The sequence below is a fragment of the Eublepharis macularius genome, chromosome 5, assembly GCF_028583425.1.
Source record: "Eublepharis macularius isolate TG4126 chromosome 5, MPM_Emac_v1.0, whole genome shotgun sequence".
NCBI lineage: Eukaryota > Metazoa > Chordata > Lepidosauria > Squamata > Eublepharidae > Eublepharis > Eublepharis macularius.
Genome location: NC_072794.1, coordinates 101,514,883 through 101,532,071, shown reverse-complemented (window position 1 = coordinate 101,532,071; position 17,189 = coordinate 101,514,883). Strand labels below are relative to the sequence as shown.

At 47.6% G+C, this 17,189-nt stretch overlaps 1 protein-coding gene across 3 annotated transcripts in view; it reads right to left on the bottom strand.

The window, feature by feature from the left end:
- Window positions 1-16,330, bottom strand: part of ELOVL1 (ELOVL fatty acid elongase 1) — a 36,097-nt gene extending 19,767 nt beyond the window's left edge. Inside the window, exon 1 of one of the 3 annotated variants that reach the window (XM_054979059.1) lies at window positions 16,231-16,330. Coding sequence is in view for 1 of the 3 variants with exons in the window: in XM_054979058.1 (XP_054835033.1) it covers window positions 3,436-3,443 (8 nt within the window). In the remaining 2 variants the exon portion in view is untranslated. Of the gene's footprint in view, window positions 1-3,435; window positions 3,548-15,250; window positions 15,340-16,230 lie in introns of those variants that run through there. The other 2 variants (XM_054979060.1, XM_054979058.1) reach the window with 2 other exon arrangements.
- Between the last annotated feature and the right edge of the window lie 859 nt (window positions 16,331-17,189).

Genomic DNA, 17,189 nt, shown 5'->3' with positions numbered 1-17,189 from the left:
CCAGTCTTTAGTTTTCTGTTTCCTCACACCAAATTATCCTCGTTAAACATATGCATCCCTCAGCGTTCATTTGTGCAGCAATAAATCAGCATCATACATTATTGCTGCATTTATAAAGGATGTGTGTTATGCATATAAATTCCATTAAAATGCATATACAGCATCAGTACTAGCAATAAAAATGGGCACAGTATTCGTACTAACAAACACAAATAAACAAAAAGAGGCATATTCATCCATTCCTCTAGACTGTGACTACATGCAAGTGATGCTTTAGGTAGGTCCTTTCAGAAAATGCTTTTACAACATTGCCAATCCCTGGAGTAAGTTTCAAGAATTCCAAAGGAGTATAGCGTTGCCCAACTTCCTCTTTACCTCAGCATCTTTTTACACCCCCAGAAAACAATAGGCTCCAGGGTATCTCCCAACTTTAAGTTTGCTGTTTCTGCTTCAGCTAGCTTAAAAAGTAAAAAAAGATTATTATAAAATTCTGAATACTTTGCCCTATCAGGCAGTATAGTTCCTAAAATACTATAGCTCTTCTCCCATCTGAACCAACCATAAAAGCTACAACAAAATACATGCCTCTATAGTTGGCAAATATATGTTCAACCTGGCACACACATCAACCTCAGTCTGAGAGACAAAGTCCTACATCTCAAATGGTCAAGAAGTGGGTATTACTACCAGCACATGCTATGTACAAAACATGTGCTCTTTCCAAAAAGGAACGAGCAGACACTGCAATGCATTGTCCTCAGCTTGGTGGAAGCTAACATGCAACAACTACTACTACCTGGCCCAGCCCAGCCCTTGATTACTCACCAACAGCCCAAAGAAAAAGAAAAGAGAAACACCCTTCTCACACTGTTAACTCACTAGCCAGCACATGACAAACCACCACCAACCCCAGCTTTAAGTACAAGATTAGGCAGTCCAAAAGTTGAAAGAGCAAAAAAGGGGTCAATTTTAACACTGCAAACTCATTCCCCTGCTTACATGAATGTTCTTACAACAGCTTTATTTAGAGCTTCTGGCTCCACCTAGAAGAATATGCTCAGTCCCCAAATTCCAAGATCATTATAGAATCTCTCCATGATCAACACTGTAGCCTTCAGCAAGAGAAGGTTTTTAAAACACCTACATATTAGGCTGGGGAGCCACATAGTTGTTTCAGCATTTTATAACAAGCACGCCTACATACAAGATTACACAAAGCCTTCTTCCCTAAATCTTGCAGTTAATTCAAAGCAAACAAGGAAGATTGGTGGACCAGATGTTAAAGTACTCAAAAAGAACAGAGCGCCCAAAGAACGAAAAAAACAGAACTCTTCCTAAGGTCAGGCATCAGCTCAATTGTGACAGGTTCCTATGGCACATGGATCTACATCATGTACACCACAATGAGACTCCTAACTGGAGGGATATACAGTTCATTCCTGTTCGATATGGCATGGCCAAAACCAAACCATCTACATCAGCGGTCTTCTTCTATTCATGGGTCAGAAGTCATACAGGGGCCACAGAGCCCTAGCTGTTGAATTATGAACCCTTATAGGGGTCCATTGTTTTTTTTAAAGGTCCTGATTTTCATGAATATGCACAGATATCATCAGCCACATGCCTCTGCAGAAAGAGAAGAACAAAAGGACTGTAAGGTAAGATCATTTAAGTGGTGGAAGAGATTTGCCCATAAATCCAATCCGTGGGTTGTTCCTCATTATGGTACACCCTCTGGTGCCCAGCCTTTCCCCCCTGTTCCTAACTCTTTCGGTCTGTCACCCATGGTCCTGACCTTGACATAACCCCAGTTCCTCCTCTTCCTGTCTTCTGCATGCAGCTCAGAGGGTCCCATGCTACTACCCCAGGGTTAAAGGTGGGTACCAGGTAGGGAATGGCTGAAGATCTGTCGAGGTTTTGAAGGCTTCTGACAGGAAATGTCATATACTGTCTTGCAAAAGTAGAGGAATGCACACATTTTCTTTAAATCTTGTATTTTTTTTTCATTCGATAGAAAAGCAAGACAAGAAAAGATTATTTGCCGTCAGTCTTGCTTTGCATTCAACTGTACATTATCATTTTAATCATTATTTTTACAAACAATGAAAGAAGACTGTTATATCCAAAGAAGGAATAAAATGGTTGTTGTGGGTTTTCCGGGCTGTACTGCCGTGGTCTTGGCATTGTAGTTCCTGACGTTTCGCCAGCAGCTGTGGCTGGCATCTTCAGAGGTGTAGCACCAAAAGACAGAGATCTCTCAGTGTCACCAGATCTCTGTCTTTTGGTGCTACACCTCTGAAGATGCCAGCCACAGCTGCTGGCGAAACGTCAGGAACTACAATGCCAAGACCACGGCAATACAGCCCGGAAAACCCACAACAACCATCGTTCTCCGGCCGTGAAAGCCTTCGACAATACAACGAAGGAATAAAACTTTGACTACACTAGAAGGTACACGTTGCTTATAAAGATGTTGCAATCATAAGCTATCCAATAAAGGAAAACATTAACTGAAGATATCAACAATTAAATAGACTGATTAAAAGCATATTTAAGCAGAGGTGCATAATAAGAAATTTATTCTTGAGGAAACAAACACAAGGATACTATTTCGTATGAAAGGCTTCAGGCTTGACTAAACTTCTGAAAAGCCAAATTTTACGGTAAGCTTTTCATTAGTTACCCAGTCTCAAATCCGTAGATACCCAGCAAGATCTGCTGGAATTTCTCCAATACTGCACAAGCACAAAGCTAATTAAATAGACTTATTTAAATAAACTTAATGCTTATAAAGCATTTATAAAGCAAAAATTTGCCTAGGTTTATTGAAATGAGTCTGCAAATGTGACTACTAAAGTAGCACCAACATGCCCAGAAACAATCAGGAAAGCATAAACTTGAGAGCATTGGACAAGCATTCTCAGAAAGCAAGAGAGGCCAAACAGAGAAAATTTGGTACAGGAAAGAAGAAACAAACCCTCCATGCCGAGGACTGGTGGCAACAAGCTGTTGTTTCTGTTCGTGAAAACTACCGATGCCCGTATCATCAGCCATTCTAATTTAATAATAACATTTGATTTATATACCACCCTTAAGGCTGGGGAGAGGAGGAGAAAACAGCTCAACAACTATAGCAAAGGCAGACCACAGCCTATTATGAGCAGCACTCTTTTGCCTTCAGTATGACAGTGGCGAGAACGTTCCTCAGCAAGGACTAAAGAAACTTAAGCAGAAGATGGGCTACAACAAAGTTTCACAGAATTTAGAGCCATTTCAGAATGCATTATCTTTACGTACCACCCAGACATAGTTATACCTCAATCATGAAAGAATTTCACACAGCAAAAAGATTCTGAGCACGAATGAAAAAATACTGCCTGAACCATCTGGCTGGGCAGCAAGTAGTTCTCCAGTGACACAGAACCCAGTTCTTACCTAGGCATAGCATATGGTCATTCCGAGGTAGGAAATTACAATGAACCAGATATTCCTACTCTTTGATGATCACATATAAGCTTGTCTGTTCAAACAGTAAGCCTGAAGCCTGGCAGGATCTAAGCACCGTGCACACAACAGATACAAAGCCCAGACTTCTTTCTTGCCAAATCAGCACTGCACAGAAACACAGCAATTGCTGTTCTTGCTCCATGATATATGGGCCCAAACCTGCTCAGCCTGTCTGAGAGCAGGACAGAATTCCGCTTAGCACTCTCCCACACCCCCACACAGAGACCCAGCCCCATACTCTAGCCTGTGGGGCAATGGTACCTTACAATCACTCAGACTAAGGAAATAATCCAGTCTTTCTTGAGTAAACTAGGAAGTGTGGAGGGAGACCAGCAATAATCCCAAAAGCCTATTTCTATACACTGAAGGACCATTCAGTATTGCCCAGGTTCTACACACTCCTGGCCCTGAAATGTAATAAAGCTATCAAACAGGCCAGACTGGAAGGGCAGCCTAGGTAAGAATCTTCCCCTGCCACATTCTGGTACATTGCCAGAAGGAGTGTGAAGACTGAACCCCAACTTCAGCCCGAGGGAGAGAAAAACTTCAATGGCAACCTCATTCCCCCTTATTAAAATGAGGTCCCAACACACTTACAAGTAAGGTGAGGACCTCTTCCCCACAACAATTGCTTTCAGTAGTCTCCATGTTGTCAACTCAGCCCAGCGGCAACAGAATTTCCTCATGAGCAGCCATCCTCCCCCCAGCTCTTTCAGGGTTTTTAAATGGGCAATTGACATACTGATATAACGTTATAATGCTATGTCACAGATATAAGACAAGCAAAAAGCCCCTCTGGTGGTGTGGAGGTGGAGGATGGCCACTGTGAAGGACAGAAGCATGCAAAATGGTGCTGATGTGGATGGGACGGGAAGACTGCAGCCATTTCAGTTTTGCTGTGATCAATCCAAAAATATTGTAGTAAAGCAGATTTTGGAAAGATCTCATGAAAAGACAGGAAAAAGCTAGGAGGTGCAGAAATGTGCTTCCCAACAGCACCCAAGCCAGGGCAAAAAACCTGTGGAGAAGACCCAGAAGACAATGTCCTCATATTTCTATTTCCATTATCAAAGAGTGAAGGCTGAAACAACATCCAGGAGCTGGAAATTATCCATTTCCCAGGATGATTTATCAAAGGGTTAAAGTTATATAAATAAACAGGACCCAACGACCCCAATGCTTACCAAGATGCTCCCCTGGAGTGTTCCGTTATAAACATAACTGGAATTTATTCCAGTTATGTTTCTGCCTTTACAGCTGAAACATTTTATCCCTGAATTCCAGATCCACCCATCTCTGCCAACAGGGTCCTTGCATCACCGTATGAGATCTATCAGGCATCCAGTACGGTTGTATTTCCAACCCACAGACGTTCCAAAGTAAACAACACAAAGCCCCGCACCCATGAGTGGCTCGCATAGAAGTATGGTGCCTGGTACTGCCACCCACATGGCAGCAGGGAGGAATCTCTCAATAGCATATTGTTGCACAGAGAGCGGGGAGGGGATTGGAATGTTTCTAGGACTAGGTTGCCAAGAGGGGCTACACAAGCCAGTCAGAGCAATAGAGAACAGGCAGCCCTGGAATGATAAGCAACTCTCGCAGAGAGAGGTGCCATTCCCAAGTATTTCCCCTATATCCCAAACACAATACCGGTCACACTCCACTGGACTACTTCAAGCTCCCTGTTCGATTATCAAGTACCCAGGCCGGGGTGGTGGGGATTACTTCTCTTCACAATCCCTTGGATTTCCCTTGAGTAACAGATGCGCTGCCTTAGAAATCTAAACAAGCTGCAAACAATGGGCTCCAACTGTCAACAAAGGCATGGTAACCAGAAGAGGCAACGTAACTTCCTATACCTGGGTGCATTAAAGATAGCACTGAGTACATTAAAGACAACTCAGAACCTGCACTAGATTCAGAATGCTGCAACCAAATTATTGTCAGGGATCAACTGACAGGAATGTATCTTGCCTTATTTTAAAACAGCTTCATTAGTTGTCCATTTGTTTCTGAGGTTCTGGCCAGGACCTTTAAAGCTCTTCATGGCTTAGGACCCACATATCTCCCCATAAGTCTTCCTGTGCCAACTATGGTCTTCAGCCTGCCACCTACCAGCTATTCCTGCAGTTAAGGTAGCCTATGTAGCATCTATGAGAGCATGTGCATTTTCTATAGTAGTTCCCACCCTATTCAATAGGCTCTCTGAAGAGGTGGAAGATGATGTCTCTAGAATTTTTTATGAAGAACTGCAAGGCCATTTACTTGCTAAGGTTTGAAATGGGGGAGTAGGCATCAGTCATTTTGGAGGGAACGGGGTTACTTGGTCTTTTAATGTACTTGGTAAGCGTATGTAACTTGAAACTGTAAGCTTCTTTGAGCCACAAAGGTAAGGCAGGTGCAAATATTATAATAAATAATACATTTTAGTAAAAGATATTATTAAACTGGTTCCCAGTAGAATTCCAGATCCGGTTCAAGGTGTTGGTTCTGACCTATAAAGGCCTAAACAGACTGGGACCAGCATACCTAAGGGACCGTCTCTCCCCGTATGTGCCCCAGAGAGCGCTTCGTTCAACCGGAAAACATCTACTGGTGGTACCTGGCCCTAGGGAGGCTCGGCTAACCTCTACCAGGGCCAGGGCCTTTTTGGTCCTGGCCCCAACCTGGTGGAACTTTCTTTCTGAGGACACTCGGCCTGCCAGGATCTTGTATCATTTAGGCGGGCCTGTAAGACAGAGATGTTCTATCAGGCATATGGTGGAGGCTAATTTTAGTCCATCATTGCCGAACCTTTCACCAGTCTCCCTCTATGAGGGGTTATGAAGAGACCACTGCTGGCTGCCCCAAAAAGGGGTATAGTATTCTATCTGTCCGCGACTACCTCCCCTTTTTGTATGCTGATGGGCAGGAGTGCAGGACTGCCCTATCTTGGAATGGTTTTACTGATTGCTGTTGTCATGGCCCAGTCTGAGAGTGAGGTCTCCTCTGGGGGAGAGGAGCCTCGTGTAGCCAGCCAGGACTCCTCAGGAGGAGCCCTGTGTAGCCAGCCCTAGCCCTGATTCAGCAGAAGCCAGGCATTCCCAGCATTTCTCGCTCAGTGCCAGCTATATATTGAACTCCGGGCCAGAGACTTTTCCACAGATAAAGTCAAAGTTGGCTTCATCCTCAGCCTGTTAAAGGGGCAGGCAGCAAGATGGGCCACACCCTTGTTACTGGCCAAATCCCCTCTGCTGGGGGATTTTCCAAGCTTTGTGGCTCACATTACCACCGCCTTTGCAAACCCCCTGAGAGCTGTCAAAAGCAAACCAGAGAATATGCGCCCTCACCCAGGGAGATGGGACTGTGGCCCAATATACCACTGAATTCCAGCTACTGGCTCAGGACTTGGACTGGAACGAAGCAGCCTTAGTTGACCAGTACCTGGAAGGACTATCTGATGCAGTACTGGATGAAGTGACCCGATCAGAACGACCAGGAGGACTGCAAGCGCTCATTCTCCTATGCCTCCATATCGATGGACGACTGGAGAGCCGGCAGCAAGCACATGCACTAAGCCAGCCACCCTCGCCCCAGACCTCACCTGAGAGGACAGCTGAACCCGCACCATTGAACGCGCCTTCTACCCACCTGCCTCCAGAGGAAAAGGCGAGGCGTCACGCCCACAACCTCTGCTGGTACTGTGGTGGGGTGGGCCATTTTGCTGATGGTTGCCCTGCCAAAAGAAGGACCTGAGCTATAGGCCAGGAGCAGACTCCCACTAAACAACTTGTGGGGACGGCCAGTGCCTCTAGTGTTCCTCCTGAACCCTTCCTGGTGCCAGTAAAGCTGTGCCTGCCTGATGGTCGATGGCTATTTGTGTATGCCATGATAGACTCAGGGGCATCCTGCTGCTTCATGGATGCCAAGTTCGCCGCACAGCACAGAATTCCCTTGCAGGCAAAGAAGACCCCCACCGTAGTTGAGGCCATTGATGGGCGGCCACTGCGTTTTGGGCCAGTGGTCGCAGACACCAAGGACCTCCTCTTGCAGATCCAGCGTCACCGTGAGCGCCTCTGCTTTGACGTGGTAGGCGGCATCCCACAATTCCCGCTGGTCTTGGGACTTTCCTGGCTTTGCCACCATGACCCAGTTATTCGGTGGGGCCAGTTGGACCTCTGCTTCCGGGACCCATGCCTACACAAAAATCAATGCCTGGGTCCCATTGCAAGCCACTGCACAGGAGGCCTCTGCGGTGCCGGAGGAATACGTGGATTTTGGAGATGTGTTTGAGAGAAAAGGAGCAGACCAACTCCCTCCTCATCGACCGTACGATTGCGCCATTGACTTGATTCCTGGTGCCCCTCTGCCAGTGGGACGCCTGTACTCGTTATCAGAGCCCGAGTTGGCTGCACTCTGGGACTTTCTCACCACCAATCTGCAGCGAGGGTTCATCCGGCCCTCTACCTCGCCCACCTCTGCCCCAGTCCTCTTCGTTAAAAAGAAAAGTGGGGAACTCCGGCTGTGTAATGATTACCAGGCCCTGAACAAAATCTCCATCCGAGACCGGTATCCGCTGCCCCTGATCTCTGACTTCTTGGAGCAAGTCAAGGGAGCCCAGATCTACACCAAGCTGGATCTTCGGGGAGCCTACAACCTAGTGCGCATCCGGGAAGGTGATGAATGGAAAACCACCTTCAGTACCAGATATGGGCAATACGAGTATCTGGCAATGCCCTTTGGCCTGACTAACGCACCAGCTGTGTTCCAGGGACTGATGAACGACATCTTTCGAGATATCCTGGATCAGTTTGTCATCGTTTATCTGGATGACATATTAATTTATTCACATGACGCGTCGCAACACACTCGGCACGTGCGCACGGTGCTGCAAAGACTCCAGCAGCATGGCCTGTTCACCAAACTGGAAAAGTGTGCATTCCACCGGCCTACTGTGGAATTCCTTGGTCATGTGCTATCACCCCACGGAATCCAAATGGACCCAGCTAAAGTCGAGGCTGTACAGACTTGGCAAGCCCCTCGTTCTCGGAAGGATGTGCAGCGATTTCTGGGGTTTGCCAATTACTACCGGCAATTCATCCCCCAGGTTGCGTCCATAGCCGTCCCTCTCACTCAACTTCTCCGGCCTCAAGAACCTTTCCGTTGGACACCGGAAGCCAGCGAGGCATTCCTGACCCTGAAGACATGCTTCGTCACGCAACCAGTCCTACGATACCCGGATCCCCAGCTACCCTTCCTAGTTGAAGCAGATGCCTCCAGCACCGCCATCTGAGTGGTGCTCTCACAACGTGCAAACCCCTCCAGCACTCCACAGCCTTGCGCCTACTACTCTCACCAGCTGACCCCCGCAGAAAGGAACTACACCATCTGGGAGCGGGAGCTGCTGGCAATAAAGGCAGCCTTTGAGGTTTGGTGGCATAATCTGGAGGGGGCTCGGTACCCAGTCCAAGTGCTCACCGACCACTGGAACCTCTAACATCTCCAAACTGCCCACCATCTCAACCAGAGACAGATTCGCTGGTCGTTGTTCTTCTCCCATTTTGATTTCAGGATCACCTATGTTCCCAGCTCCCAGAATAAGAAGGCCGATGCTCTGTCCCGGAAGCCAGAGTACAACTCATCCCCCGACCTGGAACAACCTCCAATGACCATCCTGGCTCCAGAAACTTTCGCTGCCACGCAACCCCCTCCAGGGCTGGTGGAGGAGATACAGACTCAACAGTTACTGGACCCAGTTGCCCAGAAATACCTTCAGAACGTCCAGGGGTCTTCCCAGCCCCAGGCAGATGGATTTGCAGAGGAAGAGGGGCTACTGACTCACCGGGGCCGGATTTATGTACCTCCAGGCTCACTACGAACAAAAGTACTGCAGCTGGTCCACGATTCCAGACCCGCCGGGCACTTCGGCCGCCACAAGACAACCCATCTCTTGACCCGTGACTTCTGGTGGCCCTGGGTGCAATCGGATGTGGCCCGGTATGTCGCAGCCTGTGAAACGTGTAGACGGGCCAAAGACTTCCCCGGCAAACCTTCTGGTCTCCTGCATCCACTCCCCACACCCACTGGGCCATGGAGGACTATTTCCATGGATTTCATTACAGACCTGTCCTGCTCCAAAGGCCACACCTGCATCCTAGTGGTAGTGGACTTGTTCACAAAGATGGCCCACTTCATTCCCTGTTCTGGACCCCCCACCGCTCAGGAAACTGCACACCTGTACCTTCAGCATATCTTTTGACTCCACGGGCGTCCGGATCATATAATTTCTGATCGTGGAGTTCAATTCACCTCTCGGTTCTGGCGGGCCCTGCACTCCCTTCTTGGCACCCAAGTTCACTTATCCTCAGCGCACCACCCCCAATCTGACGGGCAGACAAAGCGCACCAATGCGACCCTGGAGCAGTATCTGAGATGCTATACAAACCATCAACAGGATGACTGGCTAGCCCTACTGCCTTTGGCCGAGTTCGCATATAATAATGCAACGCACTCCTCCACCCAGCAGACCCCCTTCATGGCAAACTATGGCCACCACCCTTGTTTCTTCCCTAGCATGGCACCCTTGTCGGGAATCCCAGCCACTGATGATCGCCTCCAGGAACTCCAATCCATGCATGAGCTGTTGCAGGAGCAACTCCAGCTTGCCAAGGAAAGCTGTAAGGAGGCTGCGGATCGGAAACGGCAACCTGGTGTTCCCTTGTCCGTGGGTGATCGGGTCTGGTTATCCACCCACCATATCCGCAGCCAACGGCCCTCCAAAAAGCTAGATGCCCGGTTCCTTGGACCCTTCGTGATCACAAACCAGGTGAACCCCGTGTCCTACCGCCTGCAACTATCACCAACCCTCCCGATCCATCCTGTGTTTCACCGGTCCCTTCTAGTCCCGGATTCACCCCCGGACCCACACCATCCCGGGCCACAGCCCCCTCCGCCTCCGATTACCATCGAGGGGCAAGAGGAATATGAGGTCGCCCAGATCCTAGACCTGCGTCGCCAGCGGGGGCAAGTACAGTACTTGGTAGACTGGAAGGGGTACGGGCCAGAAGACTGCTCTTGGGAGCCTGCCGGTGAACATCCATGCCCCCCGCCTAGTCCGACAATTCCATCGGGCCTATCCTCAGAAACCGGGGCTGCCTGGGCCACAGAGGAGGAGGGGGGTTGGGAGGGGGGATGGTGTCATGGCCCAGTCCGAAAGTGAAGTCTCCTCTGGAGGAGAGGAGCCTCGTGTAGCCAGCCAGGAATCCTCAGGAGAAGAGGAGCCCTGTGTAGCCAGCCCTAGCCCTGATTCAGCAGAAGCCAGCTATCAGGAGCAACACCTGCTGGCTGATCAGAGCTTGCAGCCAGCAGCTGGGACACCAGCACCCTCTAGCTCCAATACCACAGGGGAAGCTCAGCCAGGGACTTCTACAGGTGCAGCGCAGCCAAGAGCCTCCACCCCCCCCCCCAGGTTCACCCACGCCCAAGGAACGCCGCAGGCAGCGCCAGAGACTGGAACTGCAGGAGAGATGGCGCAGTGCTCGCCTCTTGAGCCAGCGCCAGCTGCTGAAGAGTGACGATGAGTAGCATCAGGATGGAGCCCCAGCAGTTGGCTGAAAACCACGCCTGGCTATAAGAGCCAGTCTGGAGGCACTGCCGGGCATGGAAGCAACGTGCGTGTCTATTGCCTGCAACCACTCCGTGTTCTGTGAACCTTGCCTGTGCCTGCTTTTGGACCTGACGCTATCGGTGACTGACCTTGGACTGTGCCTGACCTCGCTCTTGGACTCTGGACTCACTCCTGGCTTTATCTCATGCTCTGACCACCGGTTTGACTTGGCTTTCACTCTTGGAACTCCCCTTTGACTTTGGCCTTAAGGTTTGGACTTGAACCGCCCTGCTTGGGCTAGCCCAGCCCATGACAGTTGTTTTTATGCTGTGATTATTGTTTTTATGTTGTATTCTAATCAATGTTGTACCTCACCCTGAGCCCGCTTGTGGGGAGGGCGCGTTAAAAATATAATAAAGTGACTGATCTGAAGAAGCAGGACAGCTCATAAGTGAGTTAGTCCCTCTGGAGATCAAAAGCAACACCTGGAATTGTGCTCAAAAACAAACAGGCAGCCTATATGGTTGCTGGAGCCTAGGTATAGTGTGCTGCTTATTCCAGACCAGGAAGACAGGTAACAGCAGTTTGGACTAACTGCATGGTATCTGGAAATTACAAAGGCGACACCATGATGATGAATACATTACATCAGTCTAATCCTGAGTCATCTGAACAGCATTCCTATTCCTCTCAGACCACGTAACACAGGGCTACCTCCAAGACAACCACCATTCAGCACCACAGGAAAACGTCATAGAGACACAAATCTTCTCTCTCTCCCTTACCACTTTCAGGCATGAAGTCTCCCCGATTCTGCAACAGATACACTATTTCTAAGTTAACATGCATAGCCTTTTTGAAGTAAGCAACCTGTCTTTGCCTATAGAAGAGTTGTGGGATCATATTTAAAGGCAAGAAGGCAAACCATTGCTAACTGGCCTTGCTTTTACTTTGCAAGACTGCTGGATAGCAGTTTTTATCAAAACTCTCCCTGGTATGACAGCCACTCATCCTCTTTCCACCTCACAACTATAGCTCATGGAGTCTGCAGATGACATTCCTAGATAAAATCTAAGTCTGGTTGAGACATGAATTCTGCTTGTCCCAAGACAAAGATATGCCACAGAACTACTGCTGAGCCTACAACATGCAATCTGTTACAAAGTGAATAGACAATGGCTATTACCTAGTGATCTGTGCATTGAACCCAAGCTACACTATGCAGATGGTCAGCTGGTGCAGAGTTGGTAGATTATGTAATGTACAGAGTCAGATTCTTGATACAATTTGAGGGCAAGGAGAGTAGCCTAAGGAGAACAATTTCTAATGGTATGATCTGGTCACATGGAAATTCACGCTTCCAGTAATCAGGCCTATAAAGCACTTGTTAACATAGATGGAGAAAAGAAAATAAAGTCCCTAGAAATGTGATGCTTTCCCTAGAGATCTAAAATATTTTTCAGCCCCACTTGCTTATGTGCCAGAACACACTGTGCTTCAGTTAGATACTAACACAAGTACTAAAAAATGTGATCATAGAAAGCAGCCTCTTATTCCGGAGACTAGTAGACCACAAAAGTATTTAAATCCACAGCTCAAGGCATGAGCTGTGGATTTAAACACTTCAATTTAAAATCTCAGCATTTCTAACACATTTCACGGGTAACACTTAAAGCACTTCTGAACAGTTCAGCCATTGTTTGTATGTAAGAAAAGCAGTTTTAAGTGAGTTTCCATCAGATTTTTAAAAATCAACTGAAGACTACGTAGGAAGGTAGATTAAACTCCCTGCATTTCTGTATCATTTCCTAACAAGTGTGTTATATCTAAAGCACAGTTTTAGTCCCCCTCACTCCCTTATTTTCTGCACAGAGTTGTACACATTTGTAATTTTCCCCCATATTCTACCCTCTTCTCCATTTATGGGGAAAAGCTGTGAGAGTTCCACTGATTCTGGGAAAACTCCACATGTCTACTCCGTATCTATTATAGTTGCTGTCACTCTTAGGAGACGAAAAAGCTTATTTTAATTGTCCCTTCATCCTAATGCAAAAGAAAGAACAAGCGGACAAAGCATCAGTGTAATCGATATGACTTTCCCCTCAACATTTTCAGAGACAGGAAAAGACACTGATATGGGGTAGGCAAGAAGAATACCGATGAGATTGCATCCAAATTAAGTCACAGAGCAGCATGGGTCAGCTTCCAGGTTAAGCAGGTGGGCTAGTTTCTCATTCTGCAATACATACTTACCACTATTCACAAATTATGCTTTTCTTGCTTTGGCTGAAGCAAGAGACAGCTCTCAAGTAATAATTAAAGCATTTTAAAATGCATATGTGATTCTGGGCTTCCTCTCTCTGGACTCAGAGCTCCCCTCACAGAATTCCAGATCTGTTTTTCTGACTTGGGTGAGATGTTGGTCCAGCACAGCAAAGTGCCAGGAGCAGTAGCATCTCTATCAAATAGACAAACGATGTATTTTTTGTTTTGAGGAGAGTTTGATTTTTAGTAGTCCATTATTAAGTCAATGTCAAAACTTGTTATTGCTGTGACTTTAAATTTAAATCTATGGCATACAGCTGGGCAGATGGTGGCATCAGAATAGCAGGATGGTCATATTACTAATTTTCTTGGTTTAACATGGAGCAGAGTTCAGACAGTTGCTGGATTGCAACAGCTTGTGACCCACTGTATCTGCTTAATGGCTCTCACCTTACACAATCTCTATTCTCCAAAAGGAGAGTATGAGAGAACCTTTGACCCATATGTTATTGTATTTCTATGGCTCCAGTTTAAGCTTGTTCAGTTAATAGTCCCTGCTCCTTTAATACAACCATAACCAAACCAGTAGCAATAACATCCTCCAGATGATGTACAGAGCCTCCAGCATAAGCAAGAGTTTATAGCAGCCGTGAAAGAATAAAAATATCAAATTAGAATACAAGTTTTTGAAGAGTCATCTTATTTTTGCCAAGTGTGCATATCATACCAAACTTCAATGAGGTTGTGTGTAATTGCTCTCAACCCACATGATTCTTATTCTGCAAACGCAGGATTTGACAAAGCCTTTGAAGCAGATGCTACCTTTACTGCTGAATGGATCACTAAGGGGAATGGGAGATAGGAGAAACGCACAGTTCTATTCTGTGTGACATGTAGTTTGGGTCTATGCATTAGGCAATGCAGTAACAGCTTTTAACTATAAAGTGAGAATTTCATCATGATTTAAGTCAAACTTTTATACCAACCCTTCTTAAGTATGGAATAGGCAGCTTAATATGATAGCAGCAAAAACTCCTAGAAATGTGGTGCTGGTATTTAAGATTTCACATACTTTACCAGCCCAGATTTCACCTACAGGTCATCATCTCAAGATGGCACCTAAAGGTACTATGGCTGATTGATATATTTCACATAGAATCATAGAGTTGGAAGGGGCCATACAGACCATCTAGTCCAAACCCCTGCCCAGTGCAGGATCAGCCTAAAGCATCTCTGACAAGTATTCATCCAGCCTCTTCTTGAAAACTGCCAGTGAAGGGGAGCTCACCACCTCCCTAGGCAGCTGATTCCACTTTTGAACTACTCTGACCGTGAAAAAGTTTTTCCTAATATCCAGTTGGTACCTTTGTGAAGCAACTTGTCTGTTCTACTGCCAATTAATTAAAAGCACATGGTAACAGACTCCCAGGATTTCAGAGATTATTATTAAAATTGTTCAAGCATAAAGTACTAGAATGACACAGCCACAAGCTCCTCAATTATAATTTGACTGCACCAAATCCTTGGGAACAGAGAGAGAGGATGATGGATGAATCTGTGCCTCATCTGAGATTGTTTTACCTAAAGCAGGGCCAAGGCCAACTCCACAGTTCAGCCCTTCTTCCTGATGTATACAAATCTGATCACTTGTGTTTGTGAGAGAAAGATCACACAGTCAAGGACATTCAAAAGGCTAATCCTTTGGAGAGAGGTAGTGTACCACTACCTACCTTCTCCCCAGTTTACAGTCAGTCATTTAAAATACTTTGTGCAGCAAGATCACCATTGGGAGACAGTTTTCTGGTCTGACTGGGTTTCCCACCAAAATCTATAGAGCAGGATCAAGAAAGCCAAGCAACCCACTTTTATGCCTTACGAATAGATACTCACACAGGTTATCCTTTAGCGAGCCTGTTCCATTGTAAATTTAGAAATCTGTTATGCTGCAACATCAGCACTCTCAGAAACAAGGAGACCCACCATCCACTTAAAACAATATAGGACTGAGGAAAGAGGGAGAAAAAAACTGGGAGGAGGGTAACAGCTATTATTTACTAAGCTGACACAATCCAACACAAGCTTACAGCACCACCATCACCCCCCCCCTTTTCCTGGTAGATCTGTGCTTTCAGCAGGTGCATGACAGGGAACGTCACTTAATGGCTTTATGACGAGGGGGAAGTCATTTCATGAGTTTTGCCTATTATTGTATCTGCATGCTGCGAGCCACACTTGTTGAATGTCTGTCATTTATCAGTTAAAAGCGCAAAAGCCAGGCAACCTCAGGATCTATGCCCACGTAAAAGGGGGCCTCCTCAGCAACCTGCTCCATTTTATTTTCCAAATAGGTCGGTGGGCAGAGGAAGCCACTCAGCGCTACGATGTGGCGGCCCTCCAGTCAGCTCCTTGTTTCCCTCAGGGCGGACTAACCGCGGCCGCTGCCTTCCGTCCTGCTTCTCCAACCCCCCATCGCCCTTACTACACCGCGTCGGCAATCGCTCCAGAGACCGCGCCTAACACCACCGTTTGCGGGGCTAAGCAAAGAACTCTCCGGGGCCGATTCCGAACTCTAGCCAAGGGAGGCTCCCGCCGCCGAGGCCCCTGAGCTGCTCTGTCAAGAGGGCGAGCCCCGCGCGGCCTGTATCAGGCGCCGCGGCCAGGAAGCATCGGCCAGAACACGGGACGGGCAAGGGGGGCACTGGGTGCGGCTCCGGTCCCAAGCCGGCGAAGGAGACACCGGGCCCAAGCAGGGCGTGGCTGGCTAACGGGTAGGGAGGCGGACAGCTCTCCGTCACAACTTCGCGAAGTTCGCGGCCTAAAATGTCGTCGCGGCCGCTTCCTGATGCCCTTGGCCAAGGGGCTGAACTCACCCGCCTGGCAAAAGGGGGGAAATCGGCGTGTCCCTGAGAGCCGCTCGGCGACTTCCTCCTCTGCAGACCCGCTTCACAGTCACCCCAGAGTTAAAGAGGACCGCCCCGAGAGCTCCTCGGCCGGTGATTGGTCGCCTCGCCGCGAGTCCGAGAAACCTCAGTGAGGAGGAGCCAGGCGCGCAACTCCGGTGTGGGGAGCGAGGAGGAGGAGAGCGCCCTCCCCCCGTATGTGGTACTGGGCCAGTCAGCGCCGTCCCCGACAGGGAAGGAGGCTCAAGCTCAAGCCACCGTGCTTCCCTCTGAAGCGAGGTCAGAGGAAACAGGCGCTGTGGAGGTGGCAACTCGGCGGCAGTCTTGGGGATTCTGGAATGCATTCAAGAGCGCTGCTCCCGCCGTTTGTTCGTATTTATATTTCCTCGGAAGTTTACTGAGTTTCTTGGGGCTTACTCACAAGTATCTCTGTATAATGTATTGTCGAAGGCTTTCACGGCTGGAGAACGATGGTTGTTGTGGGTTTTCCGGGCTGTATTGCCGTGGTCTTGGCATTGTAGTTCCTGACGTTTCGCCAGCAGCTGTGGCTGGCATCTTCAGAGGTGTAGCACCAAAAGACAGAGATCTCTCAATGTCACAGTGACAGAGAGATCTCTGTCTTTTGGTGCTACACCTCTGAAGATGCCCGCCACAGCTGCTGGCGAAACGTCAGGAACTACAATGCCAAGACCACGGCAATACAGCCCAGAAAACCCACAACAACCACCTATCTCTGTATAGGTTTACATCCTCAAAGGCTTTGCTCGACTCTCTTCACTGTGAATTTCCCCAAATATATGCACAACCTTGAACTTTTCTTAGTATTGTATGACGTGTTATATTATTTTGTCTTGCGATCAAAACCTTTCAAATAAGTTCAGTGACTTCATTCCTTCATTTTCTAAAAGATCACGTTTATCATATAATAC